The sequence below is a fragment of the Zalophus californianus genome, chromosome 8, assembly GCF_009762305.2.
Source record: "Zalophus californianus isolate mZalCal1 chromosome 8, mZalCal1.pri.v2, whole genome shotgun sequence".
NCBI classification, from domain to species: domain Eukaryota; kingdom Metazoa; phylum Chordata; class Mammalia; order Carnivora; family Otariidae; genus Zalophus; species Zalophus californianus.
This window is the reverse complement of record NC_045602.1, coordinates 85,255,671-85,273,180: the sequence shown is the minus strand read 5'-3', so window position 1 is coordinate 85,273,180 and position 17,510 is coordinate 85,255,671. Positions and strand designations below refer to the sequence as shown.

Here is a 17,510-nt window from a genome sequence, read left to right as displayed (position 1 = left end):
AAGCGCTTTGAAATCAGGACCTGGTTTCATTCATGGCTGTGTCCCCAGCTGCCAGAAGGGTGCCTGGCGACAAGGCGGCATGGGATAAAGGCTGGTCAAGCTAAGGACTGGGTTTATAGTGGCCGCTTGCATTTGTGATGAGCACAAGTGCTCTGTGGCTTGTTCTGGAAGTCGCGATCGTAGCGTTCCTGCAAGGCGAAGCTGCCTCTCACCCGTGCTCCCCGCTGCCTGCTCTTTGGGTCCCAAGGGTTCCTGCATGGGCACCCAGCTGCTTGGTGGGGAACTCCTCACCCTCAGGGACACTCCTGGAGCTGTTTTAGCCACTGCCCTCACGAAGTCTCCTCACGCCCCCGATCAGAGCTGCTTTGTTTGTGGAGCGAACTGTTAAAAGCCTTCTGAGAAATGGCTTCTTGACCGATTGCCTCCTGGGCAACAGGGCCCCAGCGTCAGGTGGGCCCGCCCAAGAAAGCATGCACTGTGGGCAGCCAGAGATAACACATGTGTTGTCGCCTCGGTGCCAGGGACCGAGGAGCAGGGCAGCAACTAGTCCCAGACATGCCACGTTCTGTCTTTTCTAGATGCCCCTGGCGGCAGGGGTCCTCAGGGAGGCCTTTCAGAAGTGTGTGGTCCCTCTTGTCACACAGAATTCTGTCCCCTCAGTGTTTTGATGAAGCCGCTCTTCATCCTTTGCTGTCTCTTTGAGATGGCGTTGCTTTCGTCAGACGGCTCTGTGGAGAAGTTCTGGACGAGGGGGTCCTGCGTCATGACTCTCAGTCCAGCCCAACTTCGGGAGCACTTGGTTTATCAGGGAAGGAGAGTAAGGAGGCCCATCCATCCTTTCCCGCTCTGTTTCCAACATGTTTTTTCCAAGACTAAAGACCTCTTTCGTGGCCCCTCAGTATCTTGCCTTCACATTTCCAAGCTGGGTTACTGTTCTCACTCGCCTTTCCTGAAGCCCTTTGTCATCTTACCTCGGGACAGATTTCATCCTTTGGGCCTGTTGCCACATACTGAGTCACAGAGGTCTGTCAGGGTAACTCGGGGAGGATTGTGCTGAGTTCTGCGAGTCACGCACAGAAGCTGTATTCTAGCTTGAGCTCACAAAGCTCAGAAAATACTGTGTTCCAGTTTGGAAAGTTTAGAAAGTAGATGGCACAGTTCAGGTAGAGCTAGCTCATTAAGTCTATTTTGAAGAGACTTGAGTTCACATTTCAGGCAAAGCTTGCGCACGTGCTCACATGTGTGAGCGTGCGCACATTCACGTTAGGGTTTAATTCTGTTTTCTCACCTCACTGTGATTCATTCCAATTTGCAGGTGAGAGAACAAGTTGAGGTGAATTTTTCCAGATGTGGCAGATTTGGGGTTTGAGTCACGGTCTGCATCTTTTAAAAAAGCCTTGCTGTTTTTTTCTAGAGGGAAATTTTGGAGAAACCATACTTCTTAGACCAGAATCTATGTTTTATTTACCCTTTGTATCTGTAGTGTGATATCAGAAGTGATCCCTAACTTTGGGCCTTCATTCATGGAGGCACATGGGACACAGCAGTGGGGTTGGGGTTGGGGTTGGCATAGTGCTCCTCATGCCTCACCTCCCCCCCCGCCACGTTCCTTATGCTCCCGGGCGAGCTCCCCGTGGTGCTCTTTGTGCTCCCCTCTAGTGCTCCCCTGCAGTGTTCTCCATACTCCCCCATAGTGCTCCCCATGCCCCCCATGTTCTTTGTGCCCCCCATCTAGTGCTCTTTGTGCTGCTTCGTATGCTCCCCTATAGGGCTCCCCATGCCTCCCAAAGTGCTCCTCGTGCCCTCCATGTTTGTTCTCTCCAAAGGTGCTCCTCTGCAGTGCTCCCCTGCAGTGCTCCCCTGCAGTGCTCCCCTGTGGTGTTCTGTCTCCCCCCTCCCCACGCTGCAGTGCTCCCTGGTAGTACTTCTTGTGCTCTTGGCTGCCTGCCTGCCCACCAGTTTACCTCTCCCTTTTGGTGGTTCCTGAATCACCGTGCTGCTTTGACCTGCACACAGCCCTGGTTATCCAGACTGAACAGGGACCTGAATCTCCTTGCACTTCTGTCGTTCTAGAAGTGAAGACAGAGCTGCTAAAAGCCTGGCTTATCTTCTCATGGAGGAAAACAAGGCGGCCATGGGAGCCGGGCTGGGTGTTCACTGTCAGCACCAGGCCCTTTGTTACTCATGTTGTAGCATCTGTTGCTTATCTACGTTTGGGCAGGTCTGTGAGTGAGATCAGGTCTGTGCCCTGGTGTGTCTTATCGTCAGGCAGGGGGCTGTGCAGGGCTTCCAGCTGTTCCTGAAGTCAGGATGGGCATATTTGCTGAGGGAGGTGGGATCGCATCTTCTCTCTCACACGCACACTCTTTTTTACTTAACTTATTCACGTAGCATGCTTGCATAGTGAAAATAGTACACACAGGAATTAAAAATTATTGTATTGTAAATACTGCAGAAGTATGCAGGGAGGCTGATTTAAACCAAAATAGAGATGAACAGTAGCACACACTACGGAAACTTAAATCCAACAGGACTTTATGAGGATGCCAGGGAGGAAGGGTCCAGGGGCACTGCTGACATTGCATTTTAACTGCCTGCACACGCTGGGGCATGTCTTCAAGGTCAATTATCGACAGGACCCAGGAGAGTTGTGCATGGGGATCCCCAAGATCCACACATTCCTGCCACAGCCCGGGGAGAGGGGCCCTTCCATTGGCTCCTTCTGTAACGTGGACTTTTTCCCAGAGGCCCATTTGCCACCCATGTGGACATCAGGTGGGACCTCAGTGGCAGGGTATCTGCTGAGGGGCTTTCGTCACTGGACCTGAAGGGATCAGGCTGAGCTCCCCTCTGCAGCTCAGCTCCAGGCTCCTAGAGCCTTATGGTGATGGAGTCAGGTTAGGGAGGGGTGCCTGAAGACACCCTGGCCTTCTGGGCATCACTGCCCCCTCTAGGAGGGCACTATGAACAAGGCAGTGGTGTGAAACTCTCTGTAGATGCAGCTTATTTCAATCTTCAGCTTATTGGGCCTTCCCAGTACGAGACTCTAAACCTTTGGGTTTATGCCATTTTGTGACATTCAAGCCATTGAGTGTCACCATCATGATTCCCTTGTTCCTTTTGCTGAGGAAGGCGTTTGGGGTGGTTCTTCAGAATCCTAACCCTGGCGGCCCATTCACTTCCTCCTGGCTGTGGGCTCAGCCAGCACACAGCCCCGAGTCACGTTCCTTCTGTCACATCCAGTGGGATGGAAAACTGCCCCTGTGTGTTTTTCTGTGGGTCAGCTCTGGTACCTCACAGCTCGGAGGGCTGATGGGAGTGAAGACGAAGCCTTCACGGGCGTGTTGAAGGCCGTCGCTGTTCTGCACGCACGGTGGGCTCTCCGTGGATGTTGCTGGCATGTGGCAGCAAATCCCCTGACCAGGGACGGTGGGAAAGGGCAAAGAAAGGAGACAGAGAAGGGTCTGGACTTTGACTAAGCACACCCAGGAACCAGGAACTAGCTCTCTGCCCACGGCCCTGTGCGTCAAGGATGCTGCAGCTCAGACTGATGGGTGTTGCCCAAATCGGATACTTTCTAAAGAGATGGGAGGGTGGCTCGCTGCCAGCTTGCCGTGGGCCACAGTTGACAGCTGGAGCCACGGGAGGTGCTGAAATTACTGATGCGGTGGGGTAAGAAAAAGATTCCTGAACTGGGAGTCAGGGTAGATCGTACCCTCCTGGATGCCAGTCACTGCAGTGCTTGGGGCTCTCATGACCTCCTCTGTGATGCGGTGGCACAGAAATAAGACCGGTGTCCCTCCCACCTGCAGGGCTCCTCAGGTGCAGGTGGATGTCCAGGATGACAGGCCAGCCATGCGTAGTGGATGGACACCCCCCCATCCTACGTCCTAGTTATTGGGCCCATGGCTTCCTTCCTGACTTGCCCAGATGTATCAGAAGGGTCAGCAAGACCAGGGAATTGGACTCAGGCAGAATTGCCAAGGAAGGGTGAGTCTGCTTCTCAGAGGCCCATTCATCTTTCTTCCAACGTTCCTTTACTGAGTTTGGTGGTTGCACTTGGGTCTTGTAGACAGAAAGCTCTGTAAATCACTTCCCCAGCCTCTTCTCACTGGGAGGGCCTCTGCCTAAGTAGGTAAATCCGATGCCCCTTTGACGTTGGTATATCCGAATGCTTATTAAGATAACAAAAGCAGGCTTCTAACCCTGCTTTTAAAAAACGAAAAAGGCAGCGGGTGCCTGTGAAGCATGCTTTTCTAACCTTTCCTGTTCCTTCCCATTTGCTTCTCAAACCTGGTGGCCTGTGCCCTGGGGAGCCCTGTTGGAAAGCAAGGTCTGTGGGGCTGTTCTGGGCTGTGGAGCTGTTGGCCTCTGGCTCCTCTTTGGCATCAGGTGGCCAGTGACAGAGGCACGAGTGTTGTTCTCTTCCGGGTTGGGAAGTCAGGCTGTTCTAGAAGGCAGTCCCTCCTCCCAGCTGCCGCCTTTCCACCACTGCAAGCAAGAAAGCAAGCAAAAACCCCCTGGCTCCTTCTCTGTGACTGTAGGGTGAGGGAGTGCCTCAGAGAGGCTCTGCCTCCGTTTCTTTGTTCTAACCACGTGGTAGACCCTACAGACCCCACAAGGTTATTGTTCAGTACGTATTCATGGAGCACTGGTGGTATGCGGGGTGCAGTGGGGCGCAGGTGAGTCAGACACTGTACCTGTCCCCGGGAGCTCACCCTGGGAAGCTGCTATGAGTGGCAGAGTCTAGGGGAATAAGGGAGAATGGCTGAACTTGAAGGGCAGAACTGTTCATTCTGGCTGGCGGAACGAGCCAGAGAAGTGTCACAAGGAGGGAACATTCAGACAAGAGGGTCTGTGGAGAAAAGGAACCGAGTACAGGCCTGGACATGTGGCAACAGACACGAATGGAGCGTGAGGGCCCCTTCTTTCCTCCCTCCCTCCCCTCCCTCCCCTTCCTCCCTCTCTCCCTCCCCTTCCTCCCCTTCCTCCCTCTCTCCCTCCCTCCCTTCCTTCCTTCTGCCACCTCCGTCTCCTAACCATGGTTTCCTGGGTCGTTCTCAAACGTGGCTGCATGTTGGACTCACCCAGGGCTGTAAAAGTACCAAGCTGCCTGCCGCTTCCTCCCCAGAGATTCTGGGCTGGTCTGACTGGGCGCCTAGCTGTCAGGGAGCAGGACCCGGGTTCTAGGTACTGCTTCCTGTTGTGTGTGCGGCCGCCACCCTGCTGGGCTTGGAGACCCCAGAACCTAACGTAATCCCCGACGTGTCACAGGACCGTAACAGAAGCCGAGTCCTTCCACTACTGACTTGGAAGGACAGACTTGATACATGGACACATGCACTTTCCCACTGTCGGGGCCTAACTTGGAGGTACTGAGTGGGTTGCAGCATCACTGCCCCTTCGGCGTCAGTTCGGAGGTCAGTCTGTGCCCCTGGAGTTTTAAGGAAACCCGTTTTCCTGTTACAGTGTGGTTTTCTCGGGAGGCCTAACTGTCACTTTCCTCCTAGGTGTATGGGTCCGGGTCGCAGACGAGGGCGTTCCAGTACGTCAGGTAAGGCAGCTGGGCCCGCTGCGCACAAGTCCGCCTTAGCACTGCTTCCAGCAGAGGTGGTAGACCAAACAGCCCGCGTCTGTTCGATATGTTCGTTATTTTCACATCTCTAACATGGCTCGGGTAAAAGTCCATTTTAATTTTCAGATGGGAAAGCCCTTGGGGTTCTCTGTTTAAAAGGTAAAATTTTCGGGGCGCCTGGTTGGCTCAGTTGGTGGAGCATGCGACTCTTAATCTCAGGGTTGTAAGTTTGAGGCCCTTGTTGGGTATAGAGATTACTTAAAATCTTAAAAAAAAAAGTTAAAATTTTACACATAAGTCTGCGGCATTTATGACTCATGTGCTAATCTTTTACTGCCACCTAGTGTTTTCATAGGGAAACTTGCCCAGTTCCTGAGGGCGACTTGATATCAGATCACACCAGCTGGAGAGCTGGCCTTAATCATCCAGCAAACCTGCAGGAGCTGAAACACACCCATTTTAAACGTGGGTTTCTGGGGCGGGTGAGATTGTCCTCATTAAGGGAAAGATAAGGTAGACCATCCTCCTGTCAGATTTTATGTGGAACCTAAATGCGAATAAAAATACATCTGAGAACGTTGTCGAATAGTCACAGTGGTAATACCGTTTTCTTGTTAATCCTCCTAAGTCTCGTATTCTTGTTGGTCAGTTCAGTTGGTGACATTTTAAAATGCAGTTTGGGTTCTGGGAGAAGAGTTTACTCTATAATCAGTTGCATAGAACAAAGTATTTCCCCACATGACACGGTTACTGTGAATTCTGTAGAAGTTTCTGATATCCCGAATCATTGTAAAATCCAGTTCTATATTTCGGTACCATATATTTTTACTGTGCAGTGTAAATACCCGGGAATGCCTGTCAGGCAGGGTGACGGCTGCACACACAGCAGGAAAATGCTGCTCCTGGAGCGTCCTGAGAACATCCCGGGGCGCTGTAACCGTGAAGTGGTGGCAGTGAGGGTGCAGGTCTGGGCCACCCCGGCCAGAGCAACCACGCAGACTTTTGTCTGATTATGTGAGAATCCTAGGGAGAAGCCTCTTTGGGAAAAAGAGCTGGTAGGGAAAAAAATTAATAAAAATAAAAACAGCCACTGTAGATTTTTTTCTCAAACATATCTGTCAGTTTTCACATTTAGTCTAAAAGAAAGCTATGAATAAACATACATCACAGTCTGTGGTTTTTTTCCTCCCCAGCCATGAGTGTCTTGCCAAGCAGGACACAAAGCCTGGGAGTAAAATATAGCTGGCACACTTTGGTGCCCGAATATCCTAAGAAGAGATTTAACCAGGAAATAGCAGGATCCCTCTAGGACTGTTTTCATTTCAAAGCACTTAACCCCAGGAACCTTGTGCTCAGAGAAAATGCATCAAGCCAGATTCTGTATCCGGGCCATCTTAATTGGACTTTGTGTATTGAGTACTATCTTTTCATAATAACACACCTTCCATCCCACCCACCTTCGCCCACCTCACGCCCCTCCCCAGGCTGTGCACATCGTGAGGGAGTCATGCGGTCATCCGTGATGTGGCATTACCTGGAACCACCTCACCGGTGGCCTCCAAACTTCTCCAGCTATGACAGCTTGCAAAGTGTTAGGGAGACTGCAGTAAAAGGCAAAGCAGTTAGAACTCACTCTTCTTAACTGTGCTCATTTACTTCAAAGGCAGCACATACAAAATTCATTTAAAAGGGCCTCAGACTTTTTCTGCCAGTAATTAAAAGATGTTAAGAATTCAGCAGTGCACATGCCGCACACCATCCCAGCTCAGGAAAAGTGCCTGCAGTGCGTGGCCTGCCCTGATATATTTCCATGATGTACCAAACTCAGACAGCTTTCCTGACTTCCCAGTTTTGTTATTCACGACTCAACTGAGATAGATAAGTTGCAGTTTTGCTAGTTTTAATAAGCTAGGTTTTTTTCTTTTTTTTTTAAGAAACAATTAATTTTGTAGTTAAGAATGTACAATGTCTGAATCTATAGTTACCTTACTAAGTTAACTGTTTCCAGAATCCACGATTGCCTTGAAGTGGCATTTCCCGGTTCCTGAGGTCCGGGCGATCATACCATACACATTCACATCTTGGCATGACTGTGTGTGATGTTTTCCCGGTCAGGTTATGGCCTCATCCCCATAACAAAGGCATGTTATCTTTTTTTTAAAAAAGTCACTTTGTCAAAATGACACTTTTAAAGAGCTTCAGGTTAAATGGGTGTGATCTATGCAATTTTGACCTTAAAAGTTGCCAGTTGATTACATAAAAGATGCGTGCCCCCACCATGAGGATGATTGCATGAGTCCGTTGTCTTCCAGCTTCACGTGGACCACCCCCCCATTTCGGTATTAAAATGGATTGTGGATGCTGGTGAATGGCAGCTTTTAACGTCTTCTGATGAATATACAGAGACCGATGCCATGAGAGATGTGTTGTGATGTAATATAATAATAATTACTGCCATCATGATGAAGTGACTTTTTGCCAGTTTCTAGAAAAGTCATCCAAAGTCAGCAGTTACTTGCATTTGTGCTTGATCTATGAGAATGGAACGGACTATTTAGGCATGTTCACTTAAAATACCCAATCATCAGAAACAAAAATTCAGAAAATAGTTTAACTGTTTGCCAAATACCCCGCCCCCCCTCTTTTTTTTTTTTTTTTTGGACAAAAAGGAAAGCAAAAACAGGTTTTGTTTTGAAGTTGACCATAGTAACCTGCTCCTTGCTGGTAATGATGGAGGAGGAGGAAGGGAAGGCTTCAACGCAGACTGCATTTGGATCACCAGAACAGAACTTTAAAAGTCTTCTGAGAAGTACAGCTGATGAAAGTAGACGTAGAGAACGTGCTCGTGTGTAGCAGTGAGGTGTCATTTTTACGAAGTAACTTTTTTTTAACAGAGCCACACTTTAAAGCCTCTGAAAATAAGAACCAAACCTTGGTAAGCGAAAGTTTGCTTACTTCTCTTCACCTTCATGGCCCAGTTGGTCACGATCCATCTGAAACATCCAGGTCCCCGACCGTTCCATGCGAGGAGTCTCGGGGGGTGGCGAGGGGTTGGGGGGGAATTGAAGGTGAGGGGGTAGGGAGCACTGGTCTGGTTTATTTCAACACTGTGTTGTTTGGCTTTATCTGTGATTTGCCAGTATGAGAATTACATACTGGAGTGCATTCATTTCAGTGGGTCTTACTGTTTTTGTTTGTTTTTTTTTTTTTTTTTTTTCAAATCATTGCTTTTTCATATGGACCAGCTACGTGGGCTCACATTTAAACATGGACTTTTCATCAGAAACTGTATTAACACCATCTTTTGGGGGCGTATGTCTGTTTTATTTTTATTTTCCAGTCGTTAAAGGGTTTCAGAAATAGACGAAAGTAGAGAACTTAAGCCCATCCGTTGCTTCCATTCCTGTTTAGCCATCTCTACCCCACGCGCTGAGAGCGAATTCCAGATGTCATACCATCATCCATGAATACTTTTAGCTGTCTCAACGCCGCTTATTTGCAGGATTTTGTTTTGACATCGGCTTTCCATTTGGGGTTTGGTTTTCTTCCGGGAGGTGGCGTGGGTCTGCCCGGCACCTGCGTGCTGCGGCACCTGACCTGGCCTTCCGTTCTTTTCCAGCGATCTGGTGAACGGCCTCGTGGCTCTCATGAACAGCAACGTCAGCAGCCCGGTCAACCTGGTGAGTGCGTCCGCTCCTTCCACGCCCCCTGGAATGGGTCAGAGTTGCGTGCTTTTGTGAGACCATAAAGAGCCCAACAACCTTCGCTTTATTTGCTGGCAGCACACGTAGGGCATGCGTGTGTTCGCTTGCTGAATAGTAGAGGGGAAAAAGACAAAATAAGAGTGTGCAAAGGAGTAAAACGTCTGCAAGGCATGGGTGGGTGGTGTGACAAACACTCACCCACCTCTATCATCCTGAAGGACCTGGGTCTAGAAATTTGTGAAAGCCTTTGGTGACAGTAGATGGACATTCCTTTCTCCATTGTTTGGCATAATCTAATCTCTGGAAGACTTGATTAAGTGAGCTTTAGCTCACGGAGGTTAAGAATGTGTCCCAGGTTCTGATCACGTCTGGTTCAGCTGGCTGCTCTGGGGGCATCTTTGTTGCTTCTTCCTTCATTGCTTCCTGTGGTCCCAGAGTCTCCCTCTTGGAGGGATTGTAAGGTTCTTGCGCTCTGTGTTTTTAAGCAGTTTTACTGCTTGGTGAACATGCGTCTCTCATTCTGTCTCTGTCCAGTTCTCACCGGCAGGAAGCATTTCCTGATTTAGAATTAAAATCACGTTCTCTGTGAGCTACCCACTGGCCTTACTTCTCAGCGTGGGGGCCATTCAAGCTAGTCCAATGCCTCCCGCAGTGGGGGTAACTTTCCAAGGATTTGGAGGGCAGGGTCATACCCTCTGAGTCTCCTCCTCCCCAGCTCTCAGCCAGAGTTCATGTTCATGTCTGGAGTCTTCTGACCCTCTCACTCACTGTCCTCTGAAGAGCTTCATTCCATCTTGTTTAAAATGTGAAGTGTCCAGTGCAGACTGCCCATCATTCAAATGCTCTGCTTCTTCCGACAGCCCCTGACATTAGCTTATCGGGAGCCATGGCCTCACCTTGACAAGCCTTGGATCGGCTTCAGGTGCTTCTCCCAAACCATCTCTCCTGCTTCCTACAAGGTTTTAAGGTTCATAGGTGTGGCCATGCCTGCTGATTCTTCAAAACCACTTCACTCAAAAACCTTTCTTTGTACTTTTCTTTGTAATCAGCAATCTGAAGCATGTTCTGTCGCATTCATTTTTCACTGAGTTGGGAGGGAGTTCTTACCAAATAGGAAAGGTGGAGGCATCATTCCTTTGTCAGACTGTTGACCGATTCATGGGTCAGCATGCACCAGCCAGGGCTGCCTTCATGCACTTTTCAAAGAACATGAAATTAAAAACAGAGTGAGACGTGTCTTGTGAGCCTGTTTCTTTCGAGCATTTACCTACCAGATACTGTCAAGGCCATGCCACCTTTATCCTGGGTGTTGCTCCAGGCCCTTTAAAATGTTCATGTTGTCAGTGATGTCCCCCACTCCCCAAGTAACCACAGTCTTTTCTTTAGATACTAGGTACCTTCTTTCTTTCTGAGGGGGGCCTTGACGCGGGGCCCTTTGGGAACTCCCATCCCTGGGAGAAACCCGTCTTCCCCAAAGTCTGAAGAGTGTGGGCAAGTAGCTCTGACAAAGACGGGGCCCTTCCCTCCCGAGTTCCTATCACTCCACTTTGCTAGTCAGTCCTTTCTTGGTGCTCATATGTAGGACTTGGTCCTCATATGTAGGACTTGGTCCCTTCCAGCTTCAGGACAGACCAGGAAGTTGGGGTACAGCGTATATAGGACACCTAATTGTCACACTTGATGGTGGTCTCTTACGACGGGGAGGGGTGGCAAATAAGAGTAGCAGGCTTGGGAAGGAAAGAGGGGCAGTGGCCACCATCCTGTGTGATGGAAGGAAGAAAAGGAGAAAATGGTTTTCTTTGATGCCCCCTAAGGGCAAGCTCACTCTATAAACCACATCGAGGCTTTCACTCTGGCTACCCAGAGCCCTCATCTGTGAGTGCATTTTGGTTCCTTTACAGCTCCCATGTGCAAGTAGGCAAGTCTGTTATTGCTTAAGTTGTTGACACAGTGCCCCCCAAGGGAAATAATATTGTCTTAGGAGAACTCGTTTTGCAGACCCAAACTTTTATGCAAAGTGACAATGCAGTTACGGTGACGTTAGATACAGAAATCGTCCTGTCCCTTGGCCAGGTACCATGTGTCCATATCAGATGCTCTTGACCTAGCCAAGGGGCATTCTTGTCAACAGACAGTCTAGAGGACAAAAGGAGGACCAGACACAGTTTAGCACTTCACTAGGCGGATCAGTCATCATCCCGATCAGGGAAGCACCCGAGGAAACATGAAGAGCCAGGAGCCTCATGACTTTCCAAGATGCCAGAGTCAGCCCGTGGATACTTGGAATATATGCATGTGGTTTGGGTGGTGGTCTCTTGCTATTGTGATTATGCTTATAACCAGCAACCATTTCTTCCTTAGGGGAACCCGGAAGAACACACAATCCTAGAATTTGCTCAGTTAATTAAAAACCTTGTTGGTAAGTAAGATAAAGACGTCGCTGAGTGAAATTGGCTGCACTCATCCTATCAGTTAATAACACCCTGATTAGAAAATGTGTAATTAATACAAGCTAATTGAATTAGATAAAAAGCAGGACTTTTCAGGAACACTTAATTGTCTTCTGAGTCTTTACTTAAGTAATGGAAAGATAAAGATGAAGGGGCATGGGAAGGGAGGTTGGTTGTGTTCACAATTGTATCAACAGGTCGGGGTGGAGTGGGAGGAATAGGTTTGTTCCCAGTGCTTGAGATGGGACAGTGGTAGATCACTCTGCACAAGTAGTAAGTGTTGGATTTCCAAACACGGACAGTGCTGAGAATGGGATTTCGAAGAGCCAAGAGGGAGCAGTTCCAGCTTGTGTGTTTCTGATGGAATCTGCTGGCGAGTTTCTTTCAAGTTCTTGGCAGTTCCGGCCAACCTAGCCATGACATGTTGGCGGCAGTGTAGACACTGGGAGTAACCCCCATCGGGCGTGCTCTGGAAGTTGTAAGAAGCTTGTGTGTTTTCAGACAGCACTTGTGTTGCAGATGCACAGTGGGTGAGCCCTTTGTCACATCATCAGGCTTACTAGAGCTCTGGGAAGTCTGATTTTTGGGGGTGTAGGGTGGTATGTTTTCCATGGTTGGTCAAGAAATTTGAGTCAGGACACAACAAGATTGGAGTGTGGCTGGCTAGACTGGGGTAAGCCTGATGTAGGACGTGCTGAAGTGTTTGTCCAGACCCCATACTTAGCTGGGTTGATTTTGGGGGGCTGCTCCTTCCTGAGTTGGAGCTGTCCTCTACCAGCATGTTCTTATCAGCTTTGGACACTTGGACAGGAGCGGGGCTGGCCGTCCTCGGTCATAAATTGCAGGATCTCACGGCCCCAGCAGCCTCCCCGAGATGTGCTTCCCCAGCTTTCCCACTCTGGGTCTGCCTTCCAGGTAAGGAAGGGATGTGCTCAGATAGCAGTTTGTCCAGGATCTAGGCCATCCCAAACCTCTACCTCGAGAGGGGCCCAGGGGCCAGCATCTTCAGCGTCACCCAGACGCTTGTTAGAAATGCAGAATAACACACCCCAGCCATGTCTTCTGGATCAGAATCTACATTTTGACAAGATCCTTGGCCAGTATAATCACTATGGTTCTGTGAAAGGCTGAGTAGCACACCACCCCAAACTGCAGAGGCTTACAACAGCAACTGTTGTATTCGTTTGTGATTCTGTGATCGGGGCTGGCCTCTGCTGGGCGTTTCTTCTGCAGGTCTTTGCCGATGGTCCCTCGCGTGGCTTCATTCTGCTGGCCAGCAGGGTAGCTGGACATCTTATATGTTGGCTCAGGGCTCACACCTGCAGGTGCATAAATAGGTCTTCCGTAAGGCGTCAGCCGGGGACTGGCCCACGGTCATTCCTTCTGCACTCTACTTGGTTAAACAAGTTGAAAGCCAGCCCACTTCCAGGCCAGGGGCTCCTGCAGTGCGTGAATGCCTCAGATGTGGCTCAGTGGGGCCATCGGATCACAGATGACCGCACACCACGTTTGCCACTTTTACTTACTTTGGAGTCTGGCTCTGTGGGCATGCCTGCTGGGTTAGCTGATGGTGGGTGGTCTGCCTGGGAGCAGGCAGCTAGGGAGCCCTGCCCTTTTTCTCGGGAGTGACTGCCTCTCACCCAGTTCTCATGGGGCCAGAGGTATAGTCCCCTGTGTGACTCAGTGACTCCGTGGGAAATGCATTCCGTCATCTGCACCCTTATTCACTGCATGGAGGGGATTTCACTTTGAGGCATACAGTAAAAGTCCCACCTAAAGTGGTTTGTGATTCTTTTACTTTTTTTCTTAATTCAGGTAGTGGAAGTGAGATTCAGTTCCTCTCTGAAGCCCAGGATGACCCACAGAAAAGAAAACCAGACATCAGAAAAGCGAAGATGATGCTGGCGTGGGAGCCTGTGGTAAGTGCGTGCCCTACACTGCCCCGGCAGGTCCTTGTGGGCGCTGGTGTGCTTGGGCGGACAGGATGTAGGGTTTTCTCCAGGCTGGTATATGGCCTCTCCTTTCCTGTGTCTCACTCAGTGACAGGGGAAATGGGAACCCACTGTGGAGTCTGCTTTTGTAAACTTGCACACGCCCATGGCTTACTCTATGAAAGAAGGATCCAGGGCAATGGCCGCATGCGCTCTGGGCCTGGGTCGCCCGGGCTGACCTGCCTGTCTCCACTCAGCCCAGGATGTCCTTGGACATGCGGGGTTGGGCGAGGTTGCTGCCTGAACTGGGGCAAGCAGGTCACCAGTTCCCGAAGGTGGAACACCAGGTTGGGAGTTATGAGAGACCAAAGGCCAGGGAGCGGTGACCCTCCATGCCTTTCTGTTGCTCCTAGACTAAGTTAGACTCCAAGTGGCCTGTGGGAAACTGCAGGTAGATTAGCGTCTGTTCTGCAGGTAGATGTGGGAGATACCCAGGGAAGAATAAGTAACTCGAGGCAGCTTTAGAATTTAAGTTTAAATACCATCTTAATAGGGAAAGAAGAGGGGCACGTAGGCCTCTTAGAGGACAGTAAATGATTTTTAAGAACGGTGAATGGGGGCGCCTGGGTGGCTCAGTGGGTTAAGCGACTGCCTTCAGCTCAGGTCGTGATCCTGGAGTCCCAGGATCGAGTCCTGCATCGGGCTCCCTGCTCAGTGGGGAGTCTGCTTCTCCCTCTGACCCTCCCTCCTCTCGTGCTCTCTCTCTCTCATTCTCTCTCTCTCAAATAAATAAAATCTTAAAAGAAAAGAACTGTGAATGGGCCCTTAGAAGAACAGATGGGAGATAAGAGAGCCGGTGACAGTTTACCTGGGTCCAGGTCTAGTGCCCTCTCCTGTGGTGAGAGTCAGTGTTCCCTGTTTGATGATACCTCCGGGAGGGGACTCAGGACGGCCGAATTTCTGCTGGAAGTCCTGTCTGGTCGGAGGGGTTCAGAGAGAGCCTCGTCCTGCACTTGTTCAAGAGCCTGCAGCCCAACACGGTCCATATACATATCAAAGCGGCAGATTTGGGGGTGATGTGGTCCTGAGCTCCCACAGTCATGTTTTGGGGCAGTCTCTTCTGTTGCCCTCCAGAGAGCTGAGTAGAATCCTATAGTGTTGGATTTTAAAGGGACTTGAGAGTTCCAGTCCGATCTTATTTTATCTTGGGATCTACAGGTCTGAGTGATCTGAAGGCCACAGGGATTTTTTGAGTGCACTAAAAATATGCTCCTGCCCAGACAAAATTTAATACATAAGAATTCCCACTGCACAAAGCCGCAAGTGCAGATCTTTGTTTTTAGAAAGCATTTGCCATCGGTCCTTTTGTAAGTAGAGCCCCTTGATTTTAAACAAAATATTTTTTAAAAAGCTAAATGTACACTCGCTGTGAAGTTAACTATTGCTTTTATATTATGGGAGATATGTAGGTATTTTTATTTTTCTGGAGTTCAGGTGTATAACATTCTAGCACAGTGGAAGATGAGGCATCTACCACTGGTTTCTCTTCTACTAGTTTCAGCTCATTAGTAATTTCTGAGGGATCTTGTCCAAAGAAGCGTTTAGTCATATACCCATCTTGATTTTTCCATATGTGTCTTGTTGACAGTGCTGTTGAGGTACAATTCGCATATAGCAGACTGCCTATATTTAAAATGTCCAACTTGATAAGTTTTGATGTATTTCTATACCCGTGAAACCATCACCACAGTCAAGGTAACAGGCATACCCTTCTCCCCCAACAGTTTCCAGGTGCCCCTTGGCAGCACTCCCCTCCCAACTTCTCCCCTTGTTCTCATGGGCAGCTGGTTGGATTTCCTGTTGGCTGCAGGGGCGGGGGGGGGGGGGGCTCTAAATTAAGATTGCTTCGGCAGTGTCATCATGGGTTCTTCTCAGACTCAGCCTCTTAGGTCACTGGGAGTGAATGTCCCATGGGAGAGTGAGGTGGGTGAGTCACGCACAGGTGCTTCCCAGGGCACCCTCCCTCCATCATACACTTCCGAAAGAAAGGCACATGCACACGGGCATTATTTTCAGGCGCTCTTTGTGGTTGATTCAAACTGAGATAGACTCCAAACCAGCAAGAGGTGGTTCAGGTCTTTGGAGATTAGAGCTCATCTTATGTCCATCCGGGGTGTAATTTGTTAAATTGCCCAGTGTGTTCTGAAAGCAGCTTTGGAAGGACCTTGTCCTGGCGAGTCCCGTCATGCTGTGTGACCCACCCGCAGTGCTGTGAGTGCCCCTGCGGAGGGCAGACCGCTCATCAGCACTTCCTGCCCGTGAAACCCCGGGGAGGTCTGTAGTTTCTTTCGACAGTGACCTTGTCTCCCCTTCTCACCTTCTCTTTAAACAGGTCCCTCTGGAAGAAGGTTTGAACAAAGCCATCCACTATTTCCGTAAAGAACTCGAGTACCAGGCAAATAATCAATACATCCCCAAACCAAAGCCCGCAAGAATAAAAAAAGGACGGACACGCCATAACTGAAAACCTCACTTTTTGGGATGGGAGATTCCCTGTTTCACACTTGATGGGATGTATTTTTTTTTCCTTTCTTTCTTTTTTTTTTTTTAAGAAAGACTTAAAACAGGTGTCATGAAGAACAAACTGGAATTTCATTCTGAAGCTTGCTTTAAAGAAATGGATGTGCCTAAAAACTCCCCTCAGAAAACTGCAAATTTTGCCTTGCACTTTTTAAAATCTGTCTTTTTATGTAAAATAGCGTAGATGCATCTTTGCGTATTTTCACGTTTTTTATCTTGCTATGAGAACATATGTCATGACTGTCATTGACAGTTTTATTTACTGGTTTCTTTGTGAAGCTGAAAAGGAACATTAAATGGGGTGAAAAATGCCAATTTTATTTATAAAAGTGGGTACTTACAAATGAGACATTATACTATGCATAAAGGACAAAAAAAAAGAAAGCAAATTTAGCAGTATTGTCAGGTGGGTGACGCACCGGCTTTTATTCTTCAGGCAGATAAAAGAATTCTGTTGGAGAGCTTTATGTTTCTTTTAATTCAGAATTTTTCCAAGGTCTAGTTTTTAGTTGCAAACTTGACTTTGAAATACTTCTGTTGGTTATCACGATCAAGGATATTTGAAATCACTACTGTGTTGTGCTGTGTATTTGGGGTGGGGGTGGGAGGGGACAAAGTTAACGTATTCTTGGTTAACAGTGGTTAAATATGCTATTTTAATAAAATATTGAAACACACTTGCAGTTTTAAAGGTTGGCTCTCTGCTTTGCTTGGTGCGTTGTTGGATTGCTAAGAAAAATGCTGTAGAATTTAAAGGAAAAACCCGAAAACATCCAGGTTGGTGTATGTAACCTGATGAGTGGGTATTAAAAACATTGCTCTGCTCCTGGGGCTGAATCTGCATATAATATTAACTGCTGTATGGAGAGACTTTTCCAATCTCACCCAGGGTTTGAATCACTGTGTGTCCTTCTCTGGCAGCAATGACCAGATGGAGAAAAAGAAGTGCCATTTGTTGTAAAATCTGTAAACTAGGTGGGTTGAGTGAAAACTTTGAGAGCTTTTGCTTTCATTAAGAATTCTTTCAAGCTCTGGTGTTAGGATTTTTGTATTCCTTTTGTAATAAATGGGAGAACAATACAGGGAGTTAAAGCAACTACATTTTCCAAGCCAGCTGGTTCTGCATGATAGCAACAGAGGCTGACCTGGTACCAGGAGAGCTCGAGCAGTGGAGCAGAATGCCTGTTTCCATAACTAACCAGGGTAAGCCAGACTCGCCTGCCCTTCACAATCACTTGGGGATTTTTTTTTTTTTAATTGGACCTGTTTT

General features: G+C 48.7%; 1 protein-coding gene across 2 annotated transcripts in view; it reads left to right on the top strand.

Moving 5' to 3' along the window:
• The window catches only part of UXS1 (UDP-glucuronate decarboxylase 1), a 96,946-nt gene extending 80,326 nt beyond the window's left edge, over positions 1-16,620 (top strand). For both annotated transcript variants that reach the window (XM_027623556.2, XM_027623557.2), the window contains exons 11-15: positions 5,511-5,554; positions 9,195-9,255; positions 11,641-11,698; positions 13,545-13,648; positions 16,053-16,620. In XM_027623556.2, coding sequence (XP_027479357.1) covers positions 5,511-5,554; positions 9,195-9,255; positions 11,641-11,698; positions 13,545-13,648; positions 16,053-16,184 — 399 coding nt within the window. In that variant the 3' untranslated portion in view covers positions 16,185-16,620. The remainder of the gene's footprint in view (positions 1-5,510; positions 5,555-9,194; positions 9,256-11,640; positions 11,699-13,544; positions 13,649-16,052) is intronic.
• Positions 16,621-17,510: the final 890 nt, after the last annotated feature.